At 33.5% G+C, this 25,631-nt stretch overlaps 1 protein-coding gene and 2 long non-coding RNA genes across 3 annotated transcripts; all 3 read left to right on the top strand.

The window, feature by feature from the left end:
• Window positions 1-12,066: 12,066 nt before the first annotated feature.
• On the top strand, window positions 12,067-13,205 carry LOC122195715 (uncharacterized). Its single transcript, XR_006186278.1, has 2 exons — window positions 12,067-12,588; window positions 12,984-13,205. It is a non-coding gene; the product is annotated as an uncharacterized LOC122195715 (long non-coding RNA).
• Window positions 13,206-15,112: 1,907 nt separating this feature from the next.
• LOC111889249 (uncharacterized) lies at window positions 15,113-17,677 on the top strand. The gene is made up of 3 exons (XR_002849464.3): window positions 15,113-15,371; window positions 16,874-17,018; window positions 17,316-17,677. It is a non-coding gene; the product is annotated as an uncharacterized LOC111889249 (long non-coding RNA).
• A 3,662-nt stretch (window positions 17,678-21,339) lies between these two features.
• LOC111889267 (UPF0481 protein At3g47200) lies at window positions 21,340-25,304 on the top strand. Its single transcript, XM_052767031.1, has 2 exons — window positions 21,340-21,494; window positions 23,537-25,304. Exon 2 carries the CDS (start codon window positions 23,541-23,543, stop codon window positions 25,038-25,040), a length of 1,500 nt encoding a protein of 499 aa, XP_052622991.1. The 5' UTR covers window positions 21,340-21,494; window positions 23,537-23,540; the 3' UTR covers window positions 25,041-25,304.
• Window positions 25,305-25,631: the final 327 nt, after the last annotated feature.

Below are 25,631 nucleotides of genomic sequence, written 5' to 3'. Positions count from 1 at the left end.
CGATTAAGGGGTAAATATTAAGGATATCCAGTGTATTTGCATGGTTACTTCACACCTTGTTTTGTGATCCTTGGCATCCCAGTCACAAAAACTGAAGGGCACACTCGAGATTGAAACATGCCATTGAACAGTTCAATGAATCTCAAAAGATCTAGGAGTTTCAAATCCAATTAAAACCTAATAATACATTTCGTTTATCTTGGTGGAAATTGGTGAATCGTCATTCACCTACCTTCAAATATTTTATATCTTGGATTACGGCATCCCTCTTCCAAGTTATAAAAGTATTGTGTTGGGTCCCAGCCTTAATATTTCATATTGGGTGTTATATTAAGGACTTTAAATCAACTATCTTGAATATCTCCCAAAAAGATGTCTGGTTTAGACATTTATGATCTTCCCAAATCTCGTGAAACAATCTTTCCTAAATGAAGATGATGTCCCATGGAAATTATACTTCATTCACCTCCTCCAATTATTCTCCCTAACCCACAAGTTCTTGAAAAGTTTAAGGTCACTCAAGCCCTATTGGCAAGCAAAGGTCTATGTGTGATTACAACTTGGAGATGTAGTCACATATTGACAAGCTGGGAGAGTTGGGTGTCAAAGTCTTGAGAAAGTTGGTGGCTCAACTACTTTCTAAGTCACATAGTGAGTTCCTTTGGGACTCCTATGAAACAGACTATGACAAGACCCTTAATGATCTTATCTATTTGCTAAGATCAACTTCCTAAAACTTTATGGACATTGACAATGATGACATTGGATATCCAATAAAGCTCTCTCTTCCCAATGGAAAAGGATCGGCCATAGTCAACTCGGTTGACCAAATGGTAAAGAGAAAGGATAAGTCTATGATAGTCCTATATTCCATTACCAAAGCGTCCATATGTTAAATTGCCAAAGGAAGGGGCATTGGTTGCGAAGCTGCCAATTTATCTAAGGATGTTAAGGTCAATAAGTTTGACTCTACTTCAAGTAATGTCCACTATCTAACTCTGCTAAGTTTCTATTATGAGATTCTTGATACATGATGTGACTGGGTCACATGTTGATGTTTTAAGAATCAAAGAAAAATAAAGAAACTTAAAGAAAGAATATGTTGAATCTGATCGCGTAGATAGATTTCTATCGCATAGTTTGAAGATCGGATTCTCGAGCTACTTCTTAGGAGTTATAATATATTGCTTAGGAATAGATAACAACAAAGTTTTCATGCGCTTTTGCATTGTAAGGATAGTCTTTCCGCAAGGTTTTAAAATAATGGGAAACAATTTGATTTTATTTATTTTATGTATCCTTACAATAGCGTTTGTGAAAAATTTTGTTGCTTATAAGATTTCATTAAGAGCAAGAGTGGAAATATGAATTTGATTCTTTCATTTATGGTGGTGTCTAAATTTACCAAATAAGGAAAGATTCTCATCATCCAAGGTTTCAATTGGACCGAGACTTGGAATCATGCAAGTTGTATAGCATGATGAATGAGAACTTTCAAGCATTGGAAAAATTAAGACTAACTACTTGTTCACATGGATGTGTGAGTCAAGTAAAGGACTAAGGGATCGAGTACACATTCTTGTGCACTGGTTAAGTCCACCACAAAAGATCGATAAGACTATTCATCATGATTTACTTAAGTTCAGTAAATATGGTTATACTTACAAGTTTAAGTATAATTCTGAAACATTGGAAAAGTTTCAGTGTAAGGCAGAATGAATAAGAAGAATCAAATTAGGCAGAAGGATAAAAGTCTCTCAAATCTGAAAAGATGGGATAGTACTTTAGTATCATGTTATATGATCATCTTAATGATTAAGAGACCTTATCACAATTCATCCTCTAAGTGCATTCCGATAGCTAAGAAGAGGAGCTATGAATTGGTGAAGTGGTTAAATCAAGAAGATGATTCATACTTCGTTCCAAAAACAATTCTTAGAGTTATACTCTAAGATTGTAACTTGAGTGACATGTCTTAAAGAAGTTTTAAAACACTTGTCAAATGTAAGAGTAAAAGTTTTCTACTCTTGTACATTTGAAATTGGTAAGTTGTGATGTTTTGGATAAAACAAAGACCAACTAAGGCCAATTGTGTGAAGCGTTTGTCTTGATTAGAATCCACACTATCTCTTGAATATTTGACAAGAAAGTCTTATATGTCAAGAGGATAGTGGGAGTCTTAAAGGTCTTGAAAGTCTCAAGAACTAATCAAGAATAAAACCTGAAGTTCTTCACTAGCACACGATTTGAGGTTCATAACCTATCGTGTTGACATATTCTGTGCCCATTCCAATTAAAGTTGACTTTGAATATGAGTTCTTAGAGTCCTCAATTGGTTGCACAACAACTTGGAAGCAATGGCAGGCCCTTGAGCTGCCAGGTGGCAACAAATTAAGATTGAGTTCAGTCCATATGAGTTTGGATTTGTCATCCTCCTTGTCTTGTGACTATGGTTTTGACAATTCACATGCATAAGAACATATAAACCATTAAATCTAAGTGTCATAAGGTTTCTCTCCGATTCATGAAAATGATGGTGAGGAAACACTTTCACTAAGTAGATTTTAGCTAGATAGCAATTGTGATATTTGCATTTTCAAAGTCGTTAGTGGAGCGTGTGTGGTTTACCGGCATACTAACATGGACTTGTGAGAAGTGGCAAAGGTCTAAAATATCAAGACTATGATTACGGCATCCCTTTTCATAGTTCTTAAAATTGTTTAGACACACCTGTGAGCTATCTAAGATAAGGTGTATGATATTGATAAAGTTTTATCAAAGCAATCTAGTATCAGAAATCTGAACTTTGGTAAGAAAGTCAATAAAGTATTGATTTCTAGAAGTCCAGCTGATTTCTGAGTACATGTCAAAGCTAGTGGGAGCATAAGTGTTATGCTAATACACATCATGTTAGTGGGAGCATGATTATTATGATAAAAGTTGCAAGTTAGCAATGTTAATTATAGAAAACAAAAGTTTCAATTAGGAAAGAGTTGTCTTGATATAATTAAGGGAGAGGAAATTATACTTCATCTCAAATCTATAAGCTTAGACCGTGAGATTTTAATCAATTTAGTCAAGTATATATATGAATGATATGTTGAAATGGCTCAACATAAGAAAATTCTATATATTGGTCAATTATTTGCGTTCTAAAATTCGATTATAATTACGGCATCCCTTTTCATAATCTGAATTATGAGAACTTGGCAAACTGAAATGGAAATATTATTGCAAAAGACTGGTTTAGTCTTTATGTGAGACATCATGAATCGTGTCCCATATGCTTCGGATATAGGATCGATTACATGTGTTGTATTCATCCTTTCTAAAATTTTCCAAATGCCTGGGGCATTAAGAAGGGAAAAGATCTAGAATTGGATATGACTAAAAGGATTATACAATTGTCGAGGACAATCTAAGGTCTACCAAAGATTGGTTGCTCAAGGACAGTTGGAAGTATAGTGATAATTATGGAAGGACCATATTGACATAATCTGTAAGGAAGCAACTCTTGTTCAGAAGTGATAGTCAAAATGGAATCTGGAAATGTTTCAAAGTTAGAAATTATTCAATCCGTGTAAGATTAGGAAACTTAATGCAAGAAGGATGTTTCCAAGGAGCTGATCTCCTTTGGAATGCTTTGTAATGGTTGTTAATGCTCTGTAATGGTTGTTGTCAAGTCTTTCTAACTTTGTGCATAATCATTACAAGAGGATCAATGCATATAAGTTTAGAATCTAACAGATTTCAATAAATGGCATGGATTTGGAATTCTTGCATTTGCAGTAAGGATTTGGGACTGTGAAATGAGAATCATTGGAATTATATTCAATCGATCTTTTTCATAAAGTAAAGATCATAGACAAACATAGTATGCATACTTGGTGTATGGCATGACTAGTGTTTAGAAAACATAGTGTACATGCTTGGAGCATGGGACAACTATTGTTTTAAATTCAAGAATAAAGTTACAATGAATAATGTGTAATCATATGGTGATAAATAAAAGGTGTTTTATTTATGTTCATAGGTTTTGATACCATATTGGATTCAATTATTATTGTGTTTCACTTTGCATGTTTTAACTTCCAGAATAACTAGTTCATTGTTCTGGATGACTAAGTTATTCAAACCATCCACATTCGGTCATATGTTGGAAGTAGATATGAATTAAGACTGTCATGGGTTGGCGTGTAGATGTCTAAGATGTTGGACAAGGGCTACAACACTCATGAGTGCTCATAAGTTCTGAGTATTGGATTCAACCCGCGCTCATTGGAATCACTTCATGGATTTTATCACGAGTGATCATGAGACGATAATATCTTATATTCTTCAAACCTAGAGATATGAGTTGTTACTATGAGTTGGTTGTACATTGATTGCACGAAAACGCATTCGGTAACTCGATGTCATAAAACGTTCCTTTGTGTATGATTCAACAAGCAGTAGAACAAACCATATGAGTCAAAGTTTATCCATTCCTTTTACCTTTGTGATAAAAGCCATATCTGTGGGCCCCTCGATGATTTGGTGATTACAAATGTAAGTGCTCGGCCGATCCAGGACTGATTTGATTTGTTCAATTAGTTAGTCGTCATAAATCGGAAATCGGGAAATAACAAATGGATAGAGAGAATGATTATAATCCATGTCTCAGTCCATATGATATCTAGAATGGAGGAATATATGATCCCTTATCTAATGGACAAGCCATTGACAAAGGTCAGAGTTCATCTACAAGGTCAGAGTTCGACAGAAGCTTTTTGAGAGCTACGATTGCCAGTCGGTTCTTGAAGTCATACACAATAATAGTTTTAGACTTATCCAAGTGGGAGACTATTGGATTAATGTCTAAATCCATAACTATAATTGGTAAGACTTGACCCGACCCGGCATGGTCCATTTGGGTTGCATGGCATCATGCATTTGGATAGACAAAAATGAGAGAAATAACACTTAAGGTTTGGTAATATATTATAAGTTCTAATATATTAATAATATTATTTAATTAGTATTGATCAAGAATTAATCTAGGATTAATTTAGTGATCAAAAGAAGACTAATTAAATATATGGGTTGATTGTGTAAATCATTCATTCTTATATATGTGGGCTTGTGATCCAAGATTCCTTATGTTGGACTAAGTCCATGGGGTGACCCAAGGATACTCCACGGAGGTTAAAATCCATGGAGCATAAGGAATGGGTAAAGTTATGAGTTACATGGTGTAACCCTAATAGCCACCATATAAAAGAATCCCATGGCTCAAGAAATCGGCCACTATGAGTGAGAATGAAGGGCTAGCCGATTTCATGAAATGTGTATGTTCTCTCAAATCATTCCATGTGCATTTGGTGTTGTGTGAACCATTTGAGGTGTCACACTTGGGGCACTAGGCACTCAAGCTTCATGAAGACATTCTACATCAAAGAGGTATGTAATTCTAACTCCATATATTCATATGAATCAATGTTATTATGCTAGTTAGGATGAATACCTTGGAAAGTTCATATTTGCATGTATAATAGAGAAAACATAGATCCAAGGTATTTAGGGTTGCATGTACACTTAGGAATGTTAGAATGATCAAAACCCAACAGTGGTATCAGAGCCTAGGCTTGTTTTCAATTATACTTGATGCAAATTGCTGAAAAATCGATTTTCTGGCTTTCTGGGCACTGGACTCGCCGAGTCCACTGATGAACTCGCCGAGTCCAAGGCAAAACTCATCCTACTCGTCGAGTAGGTTGATACACTTGACGAGTAGGAGCCCAGACAGCATATTTTCGAGCTTTTTGGCTAGAAATGGACTACGAACATTACCCTAAGCTGTTTTTGGACTTATAAACTTGTTTTTTGATGTGATCATGCTCATGCTAATCCAATTTCAAAGATAATTGTCAATAGATTCATGTTTTGTATTAGTTTAGTGATTAGGCTAATTACATGAAAACGTTTGATTTGAATTATCTTGTTCTTATGAGTTGCTTAGATTAATAGAAAAGCTAATTGATTATGTGTTTTCAATCCATTTTAATCTAAGAGTTGATTCTAAAATGTGTTTTTGTAACTTGTCCTCAAGTTATATGAAAAGTCACATTTAAGTTTCATAAAACTCATAAAAGGTAGCAATGGTTACAAAAAATGAAGAGTCTTGTCCTCAAGTTATGGAGGTTCAAGAGTCACTTCATTACGTAATAAAATGTGTAACCTTAATTAATTCCACAAGTTACAAAATAAAGAAAAGTTACATTCTTTTACTAGTTTAAAGTCTTCCATAACTTGTCCTCAAGTTATGGAACTTGAAGAGTCTTTTAATGAAAACTACTTTAAACACATAAGTTATGGAATTAATTAGTTTAGAATAGTTTCAAAACTTGCCCTCAAGTTTTGGAATTTGAAAAGTTTTCACTTATGAATACTTTAATTCCAAGTTAGCCCTTAGAATTTTAAAAGTTAAAATTCAACCCTTATACTTTATAATATTACAAGTTATATATATATATATATATATATATATATATATATATATATATATATATATATATATATATATATATATATATATATATATATATATATAAGAGCAAGTCAGTCTTACCGTTAGTAGGCCTCATTCACGAAGCCGATCTATAAGGGGGTATACGGTTACTGCCTATAAAATGGCAGTTTAATGGGTGTCCACTCTCACCCACCGCTTCCTTGACTGGTGGAGGGTCGTTAGCCGAACGGGTAGGACAAGGACTATAATTCTCCCTTCATTAAAAGTATTAATGATAAATACTAAGTAACTAAACTCTTATTAATACCCAATCTTAGTTACTTAGGAAAAATGTGAATAAGGTGCTAACCCATGAAATTACACTTTGCACTCTGTTTAAGCCGTTAGTGGAGCGTGTGTGGTTAACTGGCACACTAACCTGGACTTAACAAGGTAGGCAAAGGGTAACTTAATGTTTATCGTAGTATCGGTGGAGCATGTGTGGTTAACTGGCACATCGATTAAGGGGTAAATATTAAGGATATCCAGTGTATTTGCATGGTTACTTCACACCTTGTTTTGTGATCCTTGGCATCCCAGTCACAAAACCTGAAGGGCACACTCGAGATTGAAACATGCCATTGAACAATTCAATGAATCTCAAAAGATCTAGGAGTTTCAAATCCAATTAAAACCTAATAATACATTTCGTTTATCTTGGTGGAAATTGGTGAATCGTCATTCACCTACCTTCAAATATTTTATTGCTTGGATTACGACATCCCTCTTCCAAGTTATAATAGTATTGTGTTGGGTCCCAGCCTTAATATTTCATATTGGGTGTCATATTGGGATCGTCGTGCCAGTTCTTCCTTCAGAGCACTTTCGGTTGTCAGATTAGCGTGAAGAGATTCAAGATTAGAAGTGACTGAGCTGATAAGCGAAGAATTCTCAGCTTGGATAGAGGAACGCACAACCTCAAACTTTGACTGCTCTTCTTGAAGAGGCTTAGAGAAAGAATCTACATAATCTTGTATCTTGGCTGCATTTGTGTTGGCATGCCCTTTCAGAGACTCAAGAAAAATCTGAGTTGTTTGAACTATCTCAGTAACATCAGTTGAGGCCTTTTTGCAGGAGGAAGTAGAAGCATCAACAACTTTGGTTGATTTTTCAATATACTCCGTATATTGTTCCAGAGCAGTGTCCATAAAGGCTTTGAGAAACACACCACTATAGGCTTTGTTGTCTTCAAGCAATCGATCGAGTTTCTCATTGATGCTCTGCAAATGTTGGCTAGTGATAGGAGCATCATCATCCTCATCAGTTGGTAGCCGATATGGACTAAAGTATATAGAGTCATACTCGTCATTCTCACCACCGAGAGTGGCACCGGAATTGGTTAAGTGGGTGGGTGAAAGAGGTTTACTGATGATTGGAGTTTCAGTTACAGTAGTGGCCCCCGTATCAGATACGTTGACCCCCACTGTCGGTTCAGGAATCGTAGTGGTGGTGGTTTGAGAAATTATAGGAGGTGGTAATTGAGTTGTAGAAATAGGAGTAGAAGTAACTGGTGGAGGTGGTGGTAAAGAACTAGCTGTGACAATCAAGCACTTTCCAGCCGAACCTACTTCCTTTGCCACATAAGCCTTTCCATGAGTAGGCTTTCTCACCTCTTTATCTTCAGAGTCGGTTGACCAAACTTCGACGCCACCAAACTCGTCTTCATCAACATTCTCTTGTACAATCAAGGCATTCATAGAACTGTTAGTCGCCTTCTTTTTCTTGATCTCTTCCAACTTGCGCATATAGTACGCCTCATCATCTTCACCATCTCTTTTCTCAACCATTTTCCTTAGCATGCAATCCTTGGCAAAGTGGTTCTTGCCGTGACAGTAATTGTAGTCGTATCCTGAGTCTCCTGCAAGTTTGCTCTCTTTCTTATCTTCATCCTTTTTAGAGGAGATTTTCGTTTCATCCTTCACCTTCTCAGAGCTATAACTTCCCTGCCAGTTTCGGTTCTTGTTGACGGGAAATTTTCTCCTTGCAAACTTCTTTGGATTGGTGACCATCACAGCATACTCCTCGCTTGTAAGGTCACACTCAGACATATCAAAATCTTCCTCTTCTTCTGCAACACTTTTTCATTTTAAGACTAGAGCTAGCAATCCCACACGAGAAAGCACTTTCGCTTCTTTGGTTACTACACTTTCATGGGACTTAAGTATTCCCACAAGTTTCGCTAGCGAGTAAGATTTAAACTGTTCATGCGCTTTCACAGTAGAAACCACAGCCATCCATTCTGGTCTCAACCCGTTCATGAAAGTCACCTTCTGCTCAATCAACTTTCTTTTTATTCCGTGTTTGATCATCTTGCTTAGGAGATGATTGAACCGATCGAAAGTTTGTATGAGTTTCTCCTCTGGTTTCTGTTCGAAAATACCAAATTCTGACAGCAGCAAGGTTTGAATGGAGTGTTCCAAGTCTTCATCAGTTGAATAGAGTTCTTTCAACCTATCCCAGATTTCTTTGGCCGTCGTGCATGAACTAACTAAACGAAACGTGTCAGATTGCAAGGTGAATCTTATCATTCTCATGGCCTTCGCGTTGCACAATAGCTTGTCCTTTTCATCCTGTGGCATCTTCTGTTCATCCACCACCAACTTGTTATATTCTTTTTGGGTCTTAACAGTCATGTTTGTTCCCGAATGAACAAACGGTCCAAGTATGATGGCTTCCCGGATGAGATAGTCGTTATCTTTAGATCCAACCACTTAGTCTTCAAAGTGATGCGCCCATACTTCATAGTCTTGAGTGTAAAGTATGGGTATTCTGGTAGTAGATCCAATGCTGTTTGAGATGTTGATGGGATTTGTTTGCGAATCTTTGTGAGACATGGTGAGCCTCTAGAATCAAACCTGTAAACTTGAGATTAGGGTTTTATCTGAAATAGAGTTGCCGTCGAAACAAAGAAGACGACTTCTATTTATACGATAAAAGCGGAAACCCTAAGGAATTCTGAATACAGAAGGAATGTGTATTGATCACACAGTCTCCCGCTCTGATACCAATTGTTAGAACAAAAGTTCTTTAAGGATCGTTAGATTCTATGCAAGCAAACAATTATGAAAGTAAATAAGAACACGAGTATGGATTTGAATGTGTCGAATGATTAATACTTCAACACCTCAGAAGAGCTCAATTAAGAACTTCGACTGTAGAGGTGTTTAGGGTACAAATAATGAACGTAAAAACTAACTCTTAATTACGCATACATGCATGCATATTTATACTATAACCCTACTAGATAATCACGGATGGACAGGCCCAATCCGGATACAAAACACGAGGCCCATGACGCAACACAAATAGACTCAACAAGAACGAAAAATAGAAACATATTTTTACTATTAGGTTACACGATATCGTAAAGGTGTCACCGACGGTATCCGACGTGTCACACTTTCTCCGCCGGTGAACATTGGGTCGTGATGATGTTTTAACCGCCGGTGAAATACCGGCGGTGGCTTTCTACCGTTGGTGGACCTTTGAATTTTTTACCGTTATGAGGGATTTTGGGGAAGGAACGTTGCCAAACGGTCGACAACGACTATTTTGGTAATTTTACTTTTTTTTAAATAAAAAAATCTACTATATATACAAATCATATATCCAAAATTTAACCACACTATACACTATCAACAAACATTTTTCATTGAAAATGTCTTCCAACAATCCGAACACTTCCAAACAAAATGCTCCAAACCAAAATGTTAAAAACTCTTTCGCACTTTTCGGTTACGATCCGCCATCACCACCACCTTATCGGCAACAAATGGATGGTGTTCCTAATTATTATTCATAATTCCAAATGCCCCAAAAATTCCATTTCCAATCTCAACTCCAAACCCAACCATCTCAAACTCAATTTCCATCCCAACCGTCATTCACACCTTCAACCAAAATTTTTTCTAATTCCGAACACGAAGACCAACAACAAAAGAAAGGGAAGACTGATCCGAGAGATGGACACAAAAGAAGAAGTTGAGTTAGAAAAGGCATGGTTCGACATATCCGAAGATGGTAGCACGGGAAAGGGTCAAAATCATGATTAATTTTTGTTACGTACCACAGAGCGATTTTGTAAGGGAATGGGTCGAAATCCAGATTATCAGGCCTCCGACTAAGGTAACTCCAAATCGAATGTTATGAAAAAACTCGTCACAACAAGTCTCGTCGGATGGTCACATAGGCGTTAATCTTAATGATGGTAACGACGACATCGAAGAAATACGACTGCCTCCTCCTCCAATGAGAAGAGACAAAACAAAAGATCGAGAAAAAGGAAAAGGGAAAGCGACATCTTCAAATTCATCAATCGAGATCGGAAGAAATTATGACATAAATTGCACACCTTAATTCAACTTAGGAGAGGCATATGGTTGAAACTGTCCGACTCACAGAGTACTCATTGTTAATACAAGATATGAGACACCTCGACCCCGAAGATCAAGAGATGGCTGAAGCGGTGAAGCAATCAATTCGCGAAAAATATAAGCTAAACCGCAAATGATATTTCGATGTTTTTTTTTAAGTTTTCACTTCATGTTTTTTTATTATTTAGGTTATTAATGTAATTTTTAACTTCATGTTTTTTTTAGGATTTCTAATATGCAATTTTTAATTTTATGTTATTTTTAATTCTAGTATGGTTTTTAAAAAAGTTCATATTTTTTATTGAAATTAATATATATATATATATATATATATATATATATATATATATATATATATATATATATATATATAAACCATTTACCACACTATACTCAGTAGGTGAAAATTGTAAGAACCGTGAAAGTTGACGTGGCGCCTACGTGACACCTTTTTACCATTGGTAAAAAAGGCACCGTATCCCTTAGCCTTAGTGATATAAAATGCCATGTTTTTACTCATTCCGGTATAGAAGAGAGCTAGGAACCTGCAGTAGACAGCACCCAAATTAAGTGTACAAACTATAAAGAACAAAAATCATTCATTTCATAACAACATTAACTATAGAGTAGCTGAAAAAATTCATCCGGATTACACAAAACCCAAGTCCAAATTCTACAAATTGGGATGATCAAATAAAAATCAACTAAAAGCAATCAAGAATTAAAGAGAAGCTTGCAGGGGGAGGTCTTGTTCCAGTTCTCTCTGTTTTTCTTACTTCAATCTTTACCCTTCGCAAATAAAAGAGAAATGTCATATGCTTGTTAGATGAATTTTCAATTATATTCCTAATAACAACAGGCAATTAGAAGTAAAGACAACATTGAAAAGACATCTTGTTTGACACGGGTAAGTCTACCTTCTGCAACGTTTTTGTTAACCTGAAAATAAACATTTTGCCCTTCTATCTAAAGGTAATGTTTATAAAATATGCGCTATTTGATAAATGTTACCAATATAAACTCTAAATGACAAAGCTTGATTCTTTTGGAACGATTACAATACCATGAATAAATTCTTTCTGCTTTTTCGTTAGTAATGTTTGCTTAGTAATCATATAAAGTTAAACTTTAGATTAATTGACATTTGTCACTACTGGAAAACAGGCTATACAATACACCCATATCTAATACGGTTGTAAATAAAAACCGTATTAGAAAGGGCTAAATAAATATAATACGCCCAATTACAACATCTAATACGGTTAATGAGTTGTACTAGAAACAAGATCAAATACCTAAATAAAATACGCCCCATTTTGAAATAAAGTACGACTCAATACCTAAATTGAATACGCTGAACAAGTACTCAGCTTCCTCCTCACACACTTCTCCTCCCAACCGAACACCTTAACACCACCCTTCCTCCATCTCTACACCGCTAATCGGCCCTTCATCTCTATCTCCCCTGTGGCAACACCATCATCACCGGCCAGCCTGGCCTCGCACCTCCAATAATTTAACCAACCCACCATCAAACCATCATCATCATACGACAAGAGCTTTGATTTCTGTTTTTGCAACAGACAAACACATACAGAAATACAAAGGAACTACAACTGTTTCACGATGGATAAGGGAGCGTTTGTGATCGAGATGCAAAATCAAATGGTAGGATCTCTATTTTGAAAACTTATTGTTTAATTTTAACCAGATTACCTCGAAATCTTAAAATTCAAACACCCTCTTGTTAAAATCAATTGTAATTAACATGAGCATTGGAATGAAAAATATTACTTGACAATCCTTGGGTACTAAGTTCATACCAATCAATTTCAATATATCAACATCTAACTCACCGAGACCAGATTCCCTTTTTTAATTCTTGCCCCCGTTGACATGTGCAAACTTGTAGAAGTCAGCGCATTGTTGGCCAGTTTATCCAATATCAAACTTTCCTAGTGTAATGCCACTAATGGATTCATTAAAAATGTCTTGAGTTGAGTGTTGATCAAATGACCAAAATGCCCTTTCATTCATGGTTTGGTTTGCTCACTTTCTTTCAGGTACATCAAAGAAGGATTAATAGAGAATTAAAAAGGACAATATGGTCATTTTGGCATATCTTCCTTTGAGGATTCCGGATCAACAGTCTCAAAAAATTCTTATAGTAATTTTGATAGAATTTTGAGTCATGGAGTAGTTCAACATCACCATTTGTTACTTAATCAGGGGTAAATATGTCATTACATACCAGATCTTTCATACAAATAAATGTTGTTTGGATATAGTCATTTTACTTTTGGTCATGTTGGTTACTACTGATGGTGGAATTTGGATACAGATCAACATTTATTACAACTTTTGCATGTTGTATTTTGCATCAAGATTAATGTGAATTATGTGACACTGTTATGAACTCAAATTCCCTCAAGATAAAAATAACACCACAAACTGATGGGATAACAATTCTTCTGGGATTAATGAACGAAAACACACAGATTACAAGAGAATGATAAAAAAGAAAGAAATAGTGATAGCAATTCGATGGAATCAGTCTTTGGTAATGATGGAATCAGGGAAGAAATGGAATGGAATAACTCATTCCATTACCTTTTCCATTCCATCCTCCAAAAAAATAAATCTTGACATGAGCTGAAATTTCAGATTGTGATGTCAGTGAGCTCCCTTGGTCCTAGATTACCAACACATCACAATGCAGATAGTTACTTGTGTAATAAAGTAACAAACAATTTTATTAATTAGTAACAAAGTTTCACAATTGTTCCATTATTGTGAATTTTTTGTTGTAGTGATTATAGTATCAATGTATTCTTGGCCTTTATTGACATTGTTTTAACTGAATAGGATGTGCAAAAAAAGAAAGTATTTGATCTTCAAGATTACCTCTTCCAAAATTCTTGCTTTCAGGATCCATTGAGCAGTGTCATGTATGAGGACATACCATTATCACCTGAGAATTGATAGCAAGAATCATAAATGATCTTCAATATGAAATTCAAGAACAAATATGTAGACCATTGAAAAAGTAAAAATTATGAGGCATTATCTTTTGGCATTCATAGTTTCATACAGTATGTACATACCAATGCATTAATTCTTCAGTGACTATTGCAGAAACTAAATATATTATTATCAATACTTTATGCATAATTTTTTTGGATCTGTAATTATGTAGCTAAGTTAACAATGTTAGTAAGTCACACATGGCTAAATATAATAGGGCATGAATTGATTACAAGATATATTCATATGTTGGCCCCACTATAAAGAAACTTTACAAGCCAAGCTTCTTAAATTGCTTAGATTGGTGTGTCATTCTATCAACCAGCTACTTGTAAATCAAAAGACTAGACATGTAAGGTATCTACCTGATACCTTGTTGCTACCTTGTTGCCTAAGAATAGAAAACAAAACAGAACAGGAAGGAAAGAAGGAAAGAAAACTGCACAGCAAGCAACCGGTGATAACAGGGGAAGAGAAAAACGGGATTTTTTGATTTTGCTTGGTGGAAAAGATAACTTTTATTGCTGAAAAAACTTTGAATTTATTGGTGATAACGTAGCATATTTATAATAAGAGAAAAAAGAGTTTAAGTCATACTCTAAACCCGGGAAACAAACATAATAAAAGCAATTTTCCTAAAATGCCCCTGTGGGCTTTTTCTTGAATTACATCAACAAAACACATAAAATTGCTCAGAGTAAATGAACCAAATACATATCACGTATGCAACTATCATAAAATTATGTCACAACATGACAACATTATCAGCCAATGAATCGGTAGCTTTTTTTGCCTTTTTGGTAATCAATTTGCTTGCTTATGCTACATCAGAATTGGACATGTTTTCTTGCAATAATCAAGCCCATTAAATTTTGAGTCCATTCCATGGTTCATGAAGATACTTGAGAATTAGACATGTTTTCTTGCGAATAATAATAATGAGAAATTATAAACATGGTTATGTTTAAAGTTATATAGAAAACTAAGAATATTTTGTTGGGGGTTTCTTAAGTTTAAATTAATTACTAAACTATTAAAGAAAAAAATAACAATAAACATGAAAAAACAAAATAATTATACACTCAAAATAAAAGTTGTGGGTTTTTATTGTATGGAATAAAATTTCCGTAAAAATAAGGAGACCATTTGAGCTCCTTGAAGAAAAAAAAATTTACTAATACAATAGAAAAAAAGGGTAAAACGAATTTGCAAACTTAACAAAATTGACCCAAAAGTTAAAATTGCAATTCTTCACTTTTGCTTATACTTGTTTGCTTATCCGAGAACGATGAAGCCTTCTGCCAACGATGCCTCCGCCTTCGGCCGACGATGCCTCCGCCGCCGGTCTCCGGTCGACGACACATACGAAGTCTCCTAATCCGGCCTACAGTTGCTTCCGCCTCCTCCTTCTTTCACATTGTTTACAGGTACGATCGGCCTTTCGGTGTAGTTGATTGATTCATTGATTAATGTTTTGTTTATGACAATATCTTCTTTTTGTACGACATATTACTTCATATGGATGGTTGATAACCCTAGAAAGCATCATCAACTCTATTTTGTACATCTTTGGAGTGGCATTAGCATCCATTTATATAGTTTGTAAACATCATTGACTCTATTTTGTTTCTTTCATATTCCTTGTCTCCATGATATGTTGAATATTATGCTAAGCTGTTTGGATCTTTTGCATCATTTATCAACGTGTTGTCTAGTTTGTTTGCAAGTAGATACGAGTTTGCCAAAACAATGTTTTCTACTGAGTTCAGTATCGAAAGCCTTGTATTGTTGCTACTGGAGGCGTTTCTCCACTTAGTTCACACAATTTTCTGAAACAACATTGTGTTTTAGAACACCTTTGTTTGGTGATCTTTTCTCAGAAGGTGGGAGGTTAGTGGGGTCCAAGGATGGGTATGATCAATCTGTTATCACTGCTAGTTCTGTTACAAACGTGCTTATGCCTCTCCATGCTGCAAGTGAACTATTTATATTCTTGAAAACAAGTGCTTTTTCACCTGAATGGAATTCTACATTATACGAGGATGCATGTTGAAAGCTTAACTCGTATCATATCGATATCATGCTTTTGATTTTGACTGTAGAAAAGTCCAAAGGGTATTTTTGGATTTTTTTTCTTTTTTTTTCCATTTCATCAAACATATTTTTTGCCTCCAAATATCTTTTCCTTTTAATGAACCCCTTGATGAGAGCATTATAACCATTTACTGTGAGATCATATCCCTTCTCCACCATTTCTTTATACAAAAACCATGCCTCCTTCATATTCCTTGCTTTACGGTGTCCTCTTATTAGAACATCATATGTGTTGGTATTCGGGGAAACTCATTTTCCCAAGATACCCTTGTAGATTTCACTTGTTTGCATAAACCATCAACCAATGAAGTATAAGTTACAACATTTGGAGTTAAACCCATTTGAACCATCTCATTATGAAGTGAAAATGCCTCCTTTATTTGACCGTTCTTGCAGTACCCATTAATAAGGGCTGAATATAAATTGCATCATATTTCTTTTCTTTTTTCCATCAAATGTAATTGTTTATTGCTGTATTTGATTATAAATTGCATCAAATGTAATTTTATGTCCTTATTTTTATGTTATATAACCATCAAGGCCTCTATCCTAAATGAAATGACTATATCACACTTTTTTGGTATGATTTTTTTATGTTTTGGATGTTTTATGTGGAAAGATTAGGTGATGCATCTTTTTCAATATTCTTTCATGGATTCTTGAATTACCAAAACATTCTATACAAACATTATACAGAACATCAGAGTTACTTCTCATTTCATATATAAAAAAGTGTCATAATCTTCTCATTAGTTGGATTAAGTCATAATCTTTAACATATCATTACCCTTGTCATTTTCTGTGATCATTTTTATGCTCATTTTCTTATCAACAGGTCTGAGGTTATACATCAGAAATTTACCATTACATATGGATGAGGTATTAGTGCAAACAACCAAGAGTAGGAGGATCCGTATGTTAGAAAGAAAAACCAAAAAAAGAAGTGTTGGTAAACGCAAAACGAAACATCTTGAAGCAAGGTATACATATTAACTAGCATTTGATATACATATTAACAAACATTACTTGAGTTAACATATGAATCAAGAGTACATAAAGCATTGAATTTGCTTTGAAAAGAACATAAACTTACCTTGGGTATCTTCGATTTTATATAAAATTTTGGTTTTGAGACTCTTAGAATTAATTATATGAGTGTTTATGCTTTTGTAAGCATACAATGGATCGTACAGAAAAGAAAAAAAAAAGAAGTGTGACATTGATTAGAGACCATTCCAAAGAATACCTATCAAATTTAACAGTTGAGTTTGTTTCAGTTGGAATGGTGATCCATGTGTTCCGCATCATCCATGGAGTGGAATTGGCTGATTAATAAGGCTGGAATGCAAAGCCAGAATGGGCTGGAAAGGCTGGAATGCAAAGCCAAAATGGGCTGGAAGGAATGGGGATGTGAGACATCAAGTACGGTTGTATATTGGTGTATTAGATGTGTATATAAGGTGTATTAGATGATACTTGAGACATCAATTACGGTTGTTTATTGGTGTATTAGATATGTATATATATGGCGTACTAGATAATTGTATGTAATGATTGTATGGGATGGTATAGGATACATATAACACGGTTAAATAACCGTATTTTATTATGCATGTAATCTAATACACCCCTCTACTAATATGCTTGCTATGTACGTACTATATTCATAATTTCAACCGTACTCTATTAACCTTTTTCTAGTAGTGAACGGTGGTGGCGATAACGACAGTTGTAGTGGAAGCGGAGGCGGAGGCGGAGGCGGCATTTTTATCAAACTACTGACGTTGCAATTTTCAGTTTACTCATCTGCCAAGTCAGTAACATAAATTATAAGATGAACAGGGGATACCTTAATTTATTATTTTTCCATGATCATCATAACCACTAATCCACTATCCCACATACAGACCTCATTGTTCTTCAAGACTTCCACTTTGGATGCATAATATGATGCACCATTCTATGAGAAAAAAATGAATACCTGTTTTATGAATGACATAAGGTATGCCCTAATAAAATAAATTGGATTTTTTTTAATCAATGAGTTGTTGAAGACTATGAAAGTTTTTGACACATCATCGTAGACAAAGAAAGAGGAAGACGATATCGATAGTGGATTGATTAGATAGAGAAAGGTACCGTTGGTGGTATAACCACTGTCTTGACAAAAATGTGGATATAAAGCACTCTATTGCTCGCTTCATGTTTCCGATTTCTTGATTTTGGTGGTGGTTGTGGGGTTGTGGTTTTGGAGATAGATGACGGAAAAATTAGAAACGTAGTATATGGTTCTCCTTCTTCTTCAGTCGACGTAGCAATGGTGGTCTTTTGGCACTTAAGAGCATCCGCAATTCATTGAACTCCCACATCATCTTTCAACAATTCATACAACTCTATCATTTTTTTCCTACAATACATTGAACTCTACAAAGTTCAATAGAATGTTACAAAATGTAATTTATAGTAAATATTTAAGAATTAAAAACTTTCTTTTTCCCATATAAGAGTTCAATGACCATTGAACTACAAATCTATTGAATGCTAAGGTAGCATCTCACAATTATAGAGTTTCATCCATTGAATGACACATATACTTGCCACCTCATTCAACTCTCCCGTTGAACTCACCATTGTGGATGCTCTGATGAACAATGGTAGGGCAATGGACGAGAAAAAAGAGGAGGTGAGTGTCGTAAACGATGTAGAGTGAAGCAGTGGAGGAGGACTAATTTTTCTCTCATGGCGATGGTTGACATCTTCACGCGCAAAAACAAATTCCCAAAGACACGCACTATAAGAAAAATTCATACAAAATCCTCCTAGATTCATAAAAATCTCTCCTTAATTCTTAAAAATATCTCCTTAATTGTTTAGCTGCTTACTCCATCCACAACTTTGCTCAAATCTAAGAAGCATGGTTTATATATTGATATATTGATTAAAATGAAAAACAATCAATCTCATAATGAATTAGTTAATGCATTGAAAGAAACTATCTAAACTCAAGAGTTTTTATTTCATTAGACTGATATCCTTAGTTAATCACATAAATCATATCAGCATCAAGTACTCTTTGTAACGTAATTTTTTATCCTTGCTCTATACTCTTAACTTATTATTACGAGAAATTCTCGCAATAATAATTTAGATTTGCTTTTTCATGTTATAAGTATTCATTATTATATCTAACCTGGTCATCTCATTTAACCAATTGTAGCTTTTTGTTTTGAATATTTGATTTGAATGATTTTGAAAATACTCAGAATAAATACTAATCTAAAATTATTTAAAATTATTAAATTAGTTAGTGCATATCTTGATTTTTTATTGACTTTTTTCGAACGAGATAAGATCCGGAAAATCGGAAACAATTAATTAATTAATTAATTAATTAATTATATATATACGGTACTTTGATTTGATTGGTTGAATTTTTCTTTCAATTAATGTTACAACATTCACCCTTCACATTTATGCTTTTGTTCATAAACAACCATTTCACTTTCGTTTGAATTTTTCATAACACTCGTCTTTTATTACATATTATTACTATTTAGTCATATTAATATTTTTTTGGCAGAAATGGTCTCTCAACTATATTTGGGTCATTTTAAAGTTGTTTTTTTTTTGTCTTTTTTGGTCCCTCTACTTCCGTTGGTTATTTGTGGCATTACAGGTTCCTATATTTTCGTTTAATTGTCACTTTATTTGTTTTGCTTACAGATTCATTTGAGTTTTTTTATTTTATTTATTTATTTATTAATAGATCAGTTAAAGAGGGAAGAAATGAGCAACTCAAACTATAAACATTTTCAAAGAACAAACAACGGAAAAAATTATCGCATCCGATCCCCGCAACGCAAGGGTTCCCCATCTAGTTAAGAATAAGAAACTTTTTTATGGAACAGACATATCAATATGTGTAGATAATACATTTCCTTCCACTTCCCAGTTCCCATGTAGTTCCCATGTTAATAGGGTTGGGACTTCTTCTTTTTCCGACAACAACAAAAAGTCTTCGTCGTATGTGGTTTTTTCAGAGTGTTTTATTGTTAAATATAGTCATAATTTTTTCCATGAATCTATTTCTTCAACAAAAAAAAATACCAGTTATGTCTATCAATATGTATGGTCTTGCATTATCAGTAATGATATTTCTTTAGAATTCGAATACTTGATCGACCGGCTTACTTCTATTATGTTAATATTAATCATTATTATGGTTCTTATTTATAGTGATAATTATATGTCTCATGAACACAGATATTTGAGATTTTTTGCTTATATGAGTTTTTTAAGTACTTCCATGTTTTGATTAGTTACTAGTTCAAATTTTCTCCTCAACAATTAAGTACTTAGTCCAAAAAAATCCGGCCTAATGGTGAGATAGTTGGAGAGATGAGAAAACCTTATACCTTTCATTACAAAACCAATAAACCAGAAAAAAGACAGATTATTTTGTGAAAGAATGTTCGGGCCTGTCAAAAGAGGAATTTGTGTTTGTGGAAATTATCGAGTAATCGAAGATGAAAATGAACGCTCGCAAGTTTGTGAACAATGTGGTCGAGTTTGTTGAATCTCAGATATATATATATATATATATATATATATATATATATATATATATATATATATATATATATATATATATATATATATATATATATATATATATATATATATATATATATATATATAAAGAATTAAAATTGATTTTAAAAGGTAGATGCAAAGTTGGCTAAAGTTACAAGCAAATTATTTATTCTCTGTAAATAGGTGAATGCAACCTTCACTTTTGGCTATTATATATTTAGCATCTTTAAGAATTTTTATATAACACCTTCATCTCAAGTAAACAAATCAAAATCATCAGAAAAACAACTTTTATATATATATATATATATATATATATATTATATATATATATATATATATATATATATATATATATATATATATATATATATATATATATATATATATATATATATATATATATATATATATATCAAAAAGAGTAAGATTGATTTTAGAAGGTAGATTCTAAGTTAGCCAAAGTAACAAGCAAATATTTTATTCTTTGAACATGTGGATGCAGCCTTCACTTTTGGCTATTATATATTAAGCATCTTAACGATTTTTATGACTCCTTAATTTCAAATATATATATATATATATATATATATATATATATATATATATATATATATATATATATATATATATATATATATATATATATATATATATATATATATATATATATATCAAAAAGAGTAAGATTGATTTTAGAAGGTAGATTCTAAGTTAGCCAAAGTAACAAGCAAATATTTTATTCTTTGAACATGTGGATGCAGCATTCACTTTTGGCTATTATATATTAAGCATCTTAACGATTTTTATGACTCCTTAATTTCAAACAGCCATATCAAGTCGTGTTCAAGAGAAAAACCAAGGTATATGACTCCTTTTCTCTTTATATCTTTCTCACTCTTACTCATTACATTATATATATATATATATATATATATATATATATATATATATATATATATATATATATATATATATATATATATATATATATATATATATATATATATATATTAATCGAAAAAAATAAAGATTAAGAATAAATGAATCATTCTCAATAAATCATTTATTTTTGTTACAAAAGGCTCTGTAGTTGCGCCATTTTTGTTACAAAAGGATCCGTCGTAGCGGCGCAACTGAGGATGGGTAATATTCATATATGACTATAAAAGTAAATATATTTGTATATTAATCAACCACCTCCCTTTCGCCACCAACCGCCACCGCCTCCATCTCCGTCACCAACCATCAACACCCCTGCCACCGATCATCGTCACTATATTCATACATGAATAATCACTTGTTCGTATGCCTATTCATATATGAATATACATATTCATATATGAATACGCATATTCAATCGTATTGATACGCTGAAACGCTTAAGCAACATTTTTTAAATGAGTGACCTAGATTAATTTCCTCGAACTTTTTCTCTACCAACCGCCACCGCCTGCACCTCCGTCACCAACCATCAACACCCCTGCCACCGATCATCGTCACCATATTCATACATGAATAATCACTTGTTCATATATCTATTCATATATGAATATACATATTCATATATGAATACACATATTCAATTATACCGATACGCTGAAACGCTTAAGCAACATTTTTTAAATGAGTGACCTAGATTAATTTCATCGAACTTTTTTTCTATTATATATATATATATATATATATATATATATATATATATATATATATATATATATATATATATATATATATATATTAAATGGAAAAAACGACATGTCATGCTTACAAAAGTTTGTGATGGACTCGACTATCACCTGAAAGGTCTGAATTAACCGTCCAGTCATTGCATTGTTGTATTTCTAGTGATGTGCATAGATTGTAGTCGTATATATGCCCGGGGGATAGTGTGGTAGGCATATAAATAAATTCGTGGAAGTATTATTATTGTAGGAAGTCATTCAGCTATAATTGATGTATATTAAATACAAAAAAAAAAATTATTAAGATGCAAAGAAATAATTAGTTATCAACGATGCAGGATAAAAGATAGACAAATAATCTAGGGAAATGGATCACACGTACAAGTCATAAAAAAATAACACAAAATTATAAAAATAGTCAATATGGTTTATCGATTTTTATGGATAAGGTCAAAAAAATTGTTAACAAAAACGTTCTTATTTAATGTTTGAGTTGTGGATTTGGTCCTTGCTTTTAACTGTTCCGTTAGAGCCATGGAACAAATCCACAACTCAAATATTAACTAAAAACATTTTTTTGCTACTAATTTTTTTTATGGACTCTACCCATAAAAAATGGACAAACAATAAGAAAGATTTTTGTAATTTTGTCTAAAAAAACATAAAGTTTTTGAACTTCTACATTGTTTAGCTATGGACATTGGATATAAACCATTAAATGATACATCTTTCATTATAGACAAAAATTATTATATTTTTTTAAACGACAAATCTATTCTACTTCTAAATTCTTCATATGTCCTATACGAGACTTGAACGTCAACTTCAAGTAGGGAGGACAACACCGGATACTGTCGGGCTAAAAGCCTTTTGATAAAAATTATTAAAAAAAACTATAGTTTTATTGCCTCTCTCTCTCTCTCTCATATGGTTATCTTTTATAATATTTCATTTGGAATTTATAAATTTAGTCAATTTTTTTAGAAAGTCTACTTTCAAAATCAAAGTTTAAAGCTTATATTATAATTTTATAATCAAATAACGAATTATGTATGTTGAAATTAGAATATATATTTTTTAGTGTGGCTGATTGTTAGTAGGTTTTTACTTATTTGTTAAAAAGAAAATATTCTTTGTAAAGCAAAAACCATAATGTTGAAAAAAAATTATAGTTTTATAGCATATACCATAAACATGTTTCAATTCCACATATATATCAGGAAGATGATTTCAAAATCAATGGAGACGGAAATATCGGAAAGTGAAGATGTAAGAATTGAAATGCGCGGTAATCTATCGGAACCGGCCGACAACGTTAACCATGGCTATGCCCGGGAATGGGAATTCTGCATTCAAAAATATGAAACTGTCCAACGTTTAGAACGCAAACGAAAAATAGAGAAAGTACCTCCATTGCTCTTAAAGGGTGAAAAGGGTGAAAGAAACCGTCAATGCTACGAGCCAATGGTGATTTCACTTGGCCCTTACCACCATAAACGAGATGACCTTGCCGCAGCCGATAAATACAAGCTCATAACCCTCGAGGAGTATTGTTTGAGCTGCAAAAAAACCATGGATTTGTTATACAATAAAGTGTTTGAAGTAGTACAAGATGCTAGAAAATGTTATGTCGATGGTTCTACAGATGAATACAACGACGAGCAATTTACTCGAATGATGTTGCGTGATGGTTGCTTTGTTTTGTTCTTTATACATTGCATTGCTAGCGAGCCGAACACTATGTTGATGCTAAATATTGAGTATTTAGGCGCATTGGGCTTCTTGCACATAGCTCGTGACATTTTGTTGCTCGAGAACCAAATCCCGTTTATAGTACTCCAAGTTTTGTTGGACTTGCAATTCCCAGAAGATAGAGGCGAAAGGATCTTAAATGAGTTCTTTAACTACTTGAACTATGGAGAAATCACCAAGAAGAAAGAAAAGGTGCTTGAAAAGAAGCAACCACTTCATCTCCTCGAGCTTTACAGGTCCCATTTCATCTCGCTTTCCTCCTCTTTTGGTCAGGTTCCGCAAAAAAAGATTGGCGTTCATCAGAAAAATACTAATGGAAAATCGAATTACGTAAAGCGAAATCGATCTTTTGCATCAGTTACAGAACTCAAAGCTAAAGGGATTTTCTTGAAACGTACTAACGTCGACGACGAGTCTTCTAATGAAGACATCAAGTTTCACTCCCATTGTTGCTACGGTGAGCTTGAACTTGTGCGTCGGGCAGTATACTCGAATTCAAAAGCTATTTACTTGAACATGATCGCTTACGAGTTGTGCCCTCATAATCCAAATGACCTTCGAGTTTCGACTTATATTCGAGTAATGAAATCGTTGGTTGTTCATCATGATGATGTAAAGGAGTTACGAGACAACAAGATATTGCTTCATAGTTTTGGACGAGATGAAGAAGTGGTGAAGATGTACGATGAGATTGATGTACCGGCGGTTAATGTCCACTTGTTTAGTCAGCTCCGACGAGGAATTGAAAAGCACTGTAATAATAAGTATAAGACATGGGCGGCAGAGCTGATTAACGTCTACTTTAGTAGTCCATGGAAGACGGTGGCTTTGTTGGTGGCTACTGCTATTTTGTTCACTAGTTTTCTGCAGACTTACTTCTCCATCAGGCCACTTCCGAATGACTCCAATCAAGATATTGTCAAGCTTTTGAGACGATGCATACACTCTAAGCCTCCTTCTGCACCTACTTGATATGAAGGAGGGTTTTGCACCATGTGAGAGACTTGGAGTTCATCAAAACTGCATCGGAAACCTACAAACACATCTCAACCAATTTTTAAAAGAAATGATAGGATGTTTAACGTTAAGAGTGTTTAGTTAAAGTTATTATGAGAGTTGACTTTAATTACGTTTTCTTTTGATATTTATATGAGGACAAATTATGCCAATAGTAATGTAAAAAAGAATGCATTTAATTTTTTAACCATAATCATAATCAACTTATATTCTTCTTTAGATGACGTATAACTTAAAAAAAATGTTCCTAGAATAAGAATAAAGTACTTCATTGATCGTAGTATTTGATATTTTACACTACATCACATTCTAAACAGTGTATATATATATATATATATATATATATATATATATATATATATATATATATATATATATATATATATATATATATATATATATATATATATATATATATATATATATATATATGAGGGTTTAGTTGAGAAAAAAAAAGTTGAGAATACACATTCTCAGCCACTCATTTATTTTTGCTGCAAAAGCATCCGTCGTACCAGCGAAAATTGGAAATGAATAGACATGTGT

The sequence above is a fragment of the Lactuca sativa genome, chromosome 8 (assembly GCF_002870075.4).
Source record: "Lactuca sativa cultivar Salinas chromosome 8, Lsat_Salinas_v11, whole genome shotgun sequence".
NCBI classification, from domain to species: Eukaryota; Viridiplantae; Streptophyta; class Magnoliopsida; order Asterales; family Asteraceae; genus Lactuca; species Lactuca sativa.
The sequence above is the reverse complement of the archived record's forward strand: the minus strand, read 5'-3'. Positions and strand labels throughout refer to the sequence as shown.

What these genes read in the sequence shown, in the direction of transcription:
- LOC111889267 (XM_052767031.1), top strand. Translation starts at nt 23,541, where the DNA reads ATGATTTCAAAATCAATGGAGACGGAAATATCGGAAAGTGAAGATGTA.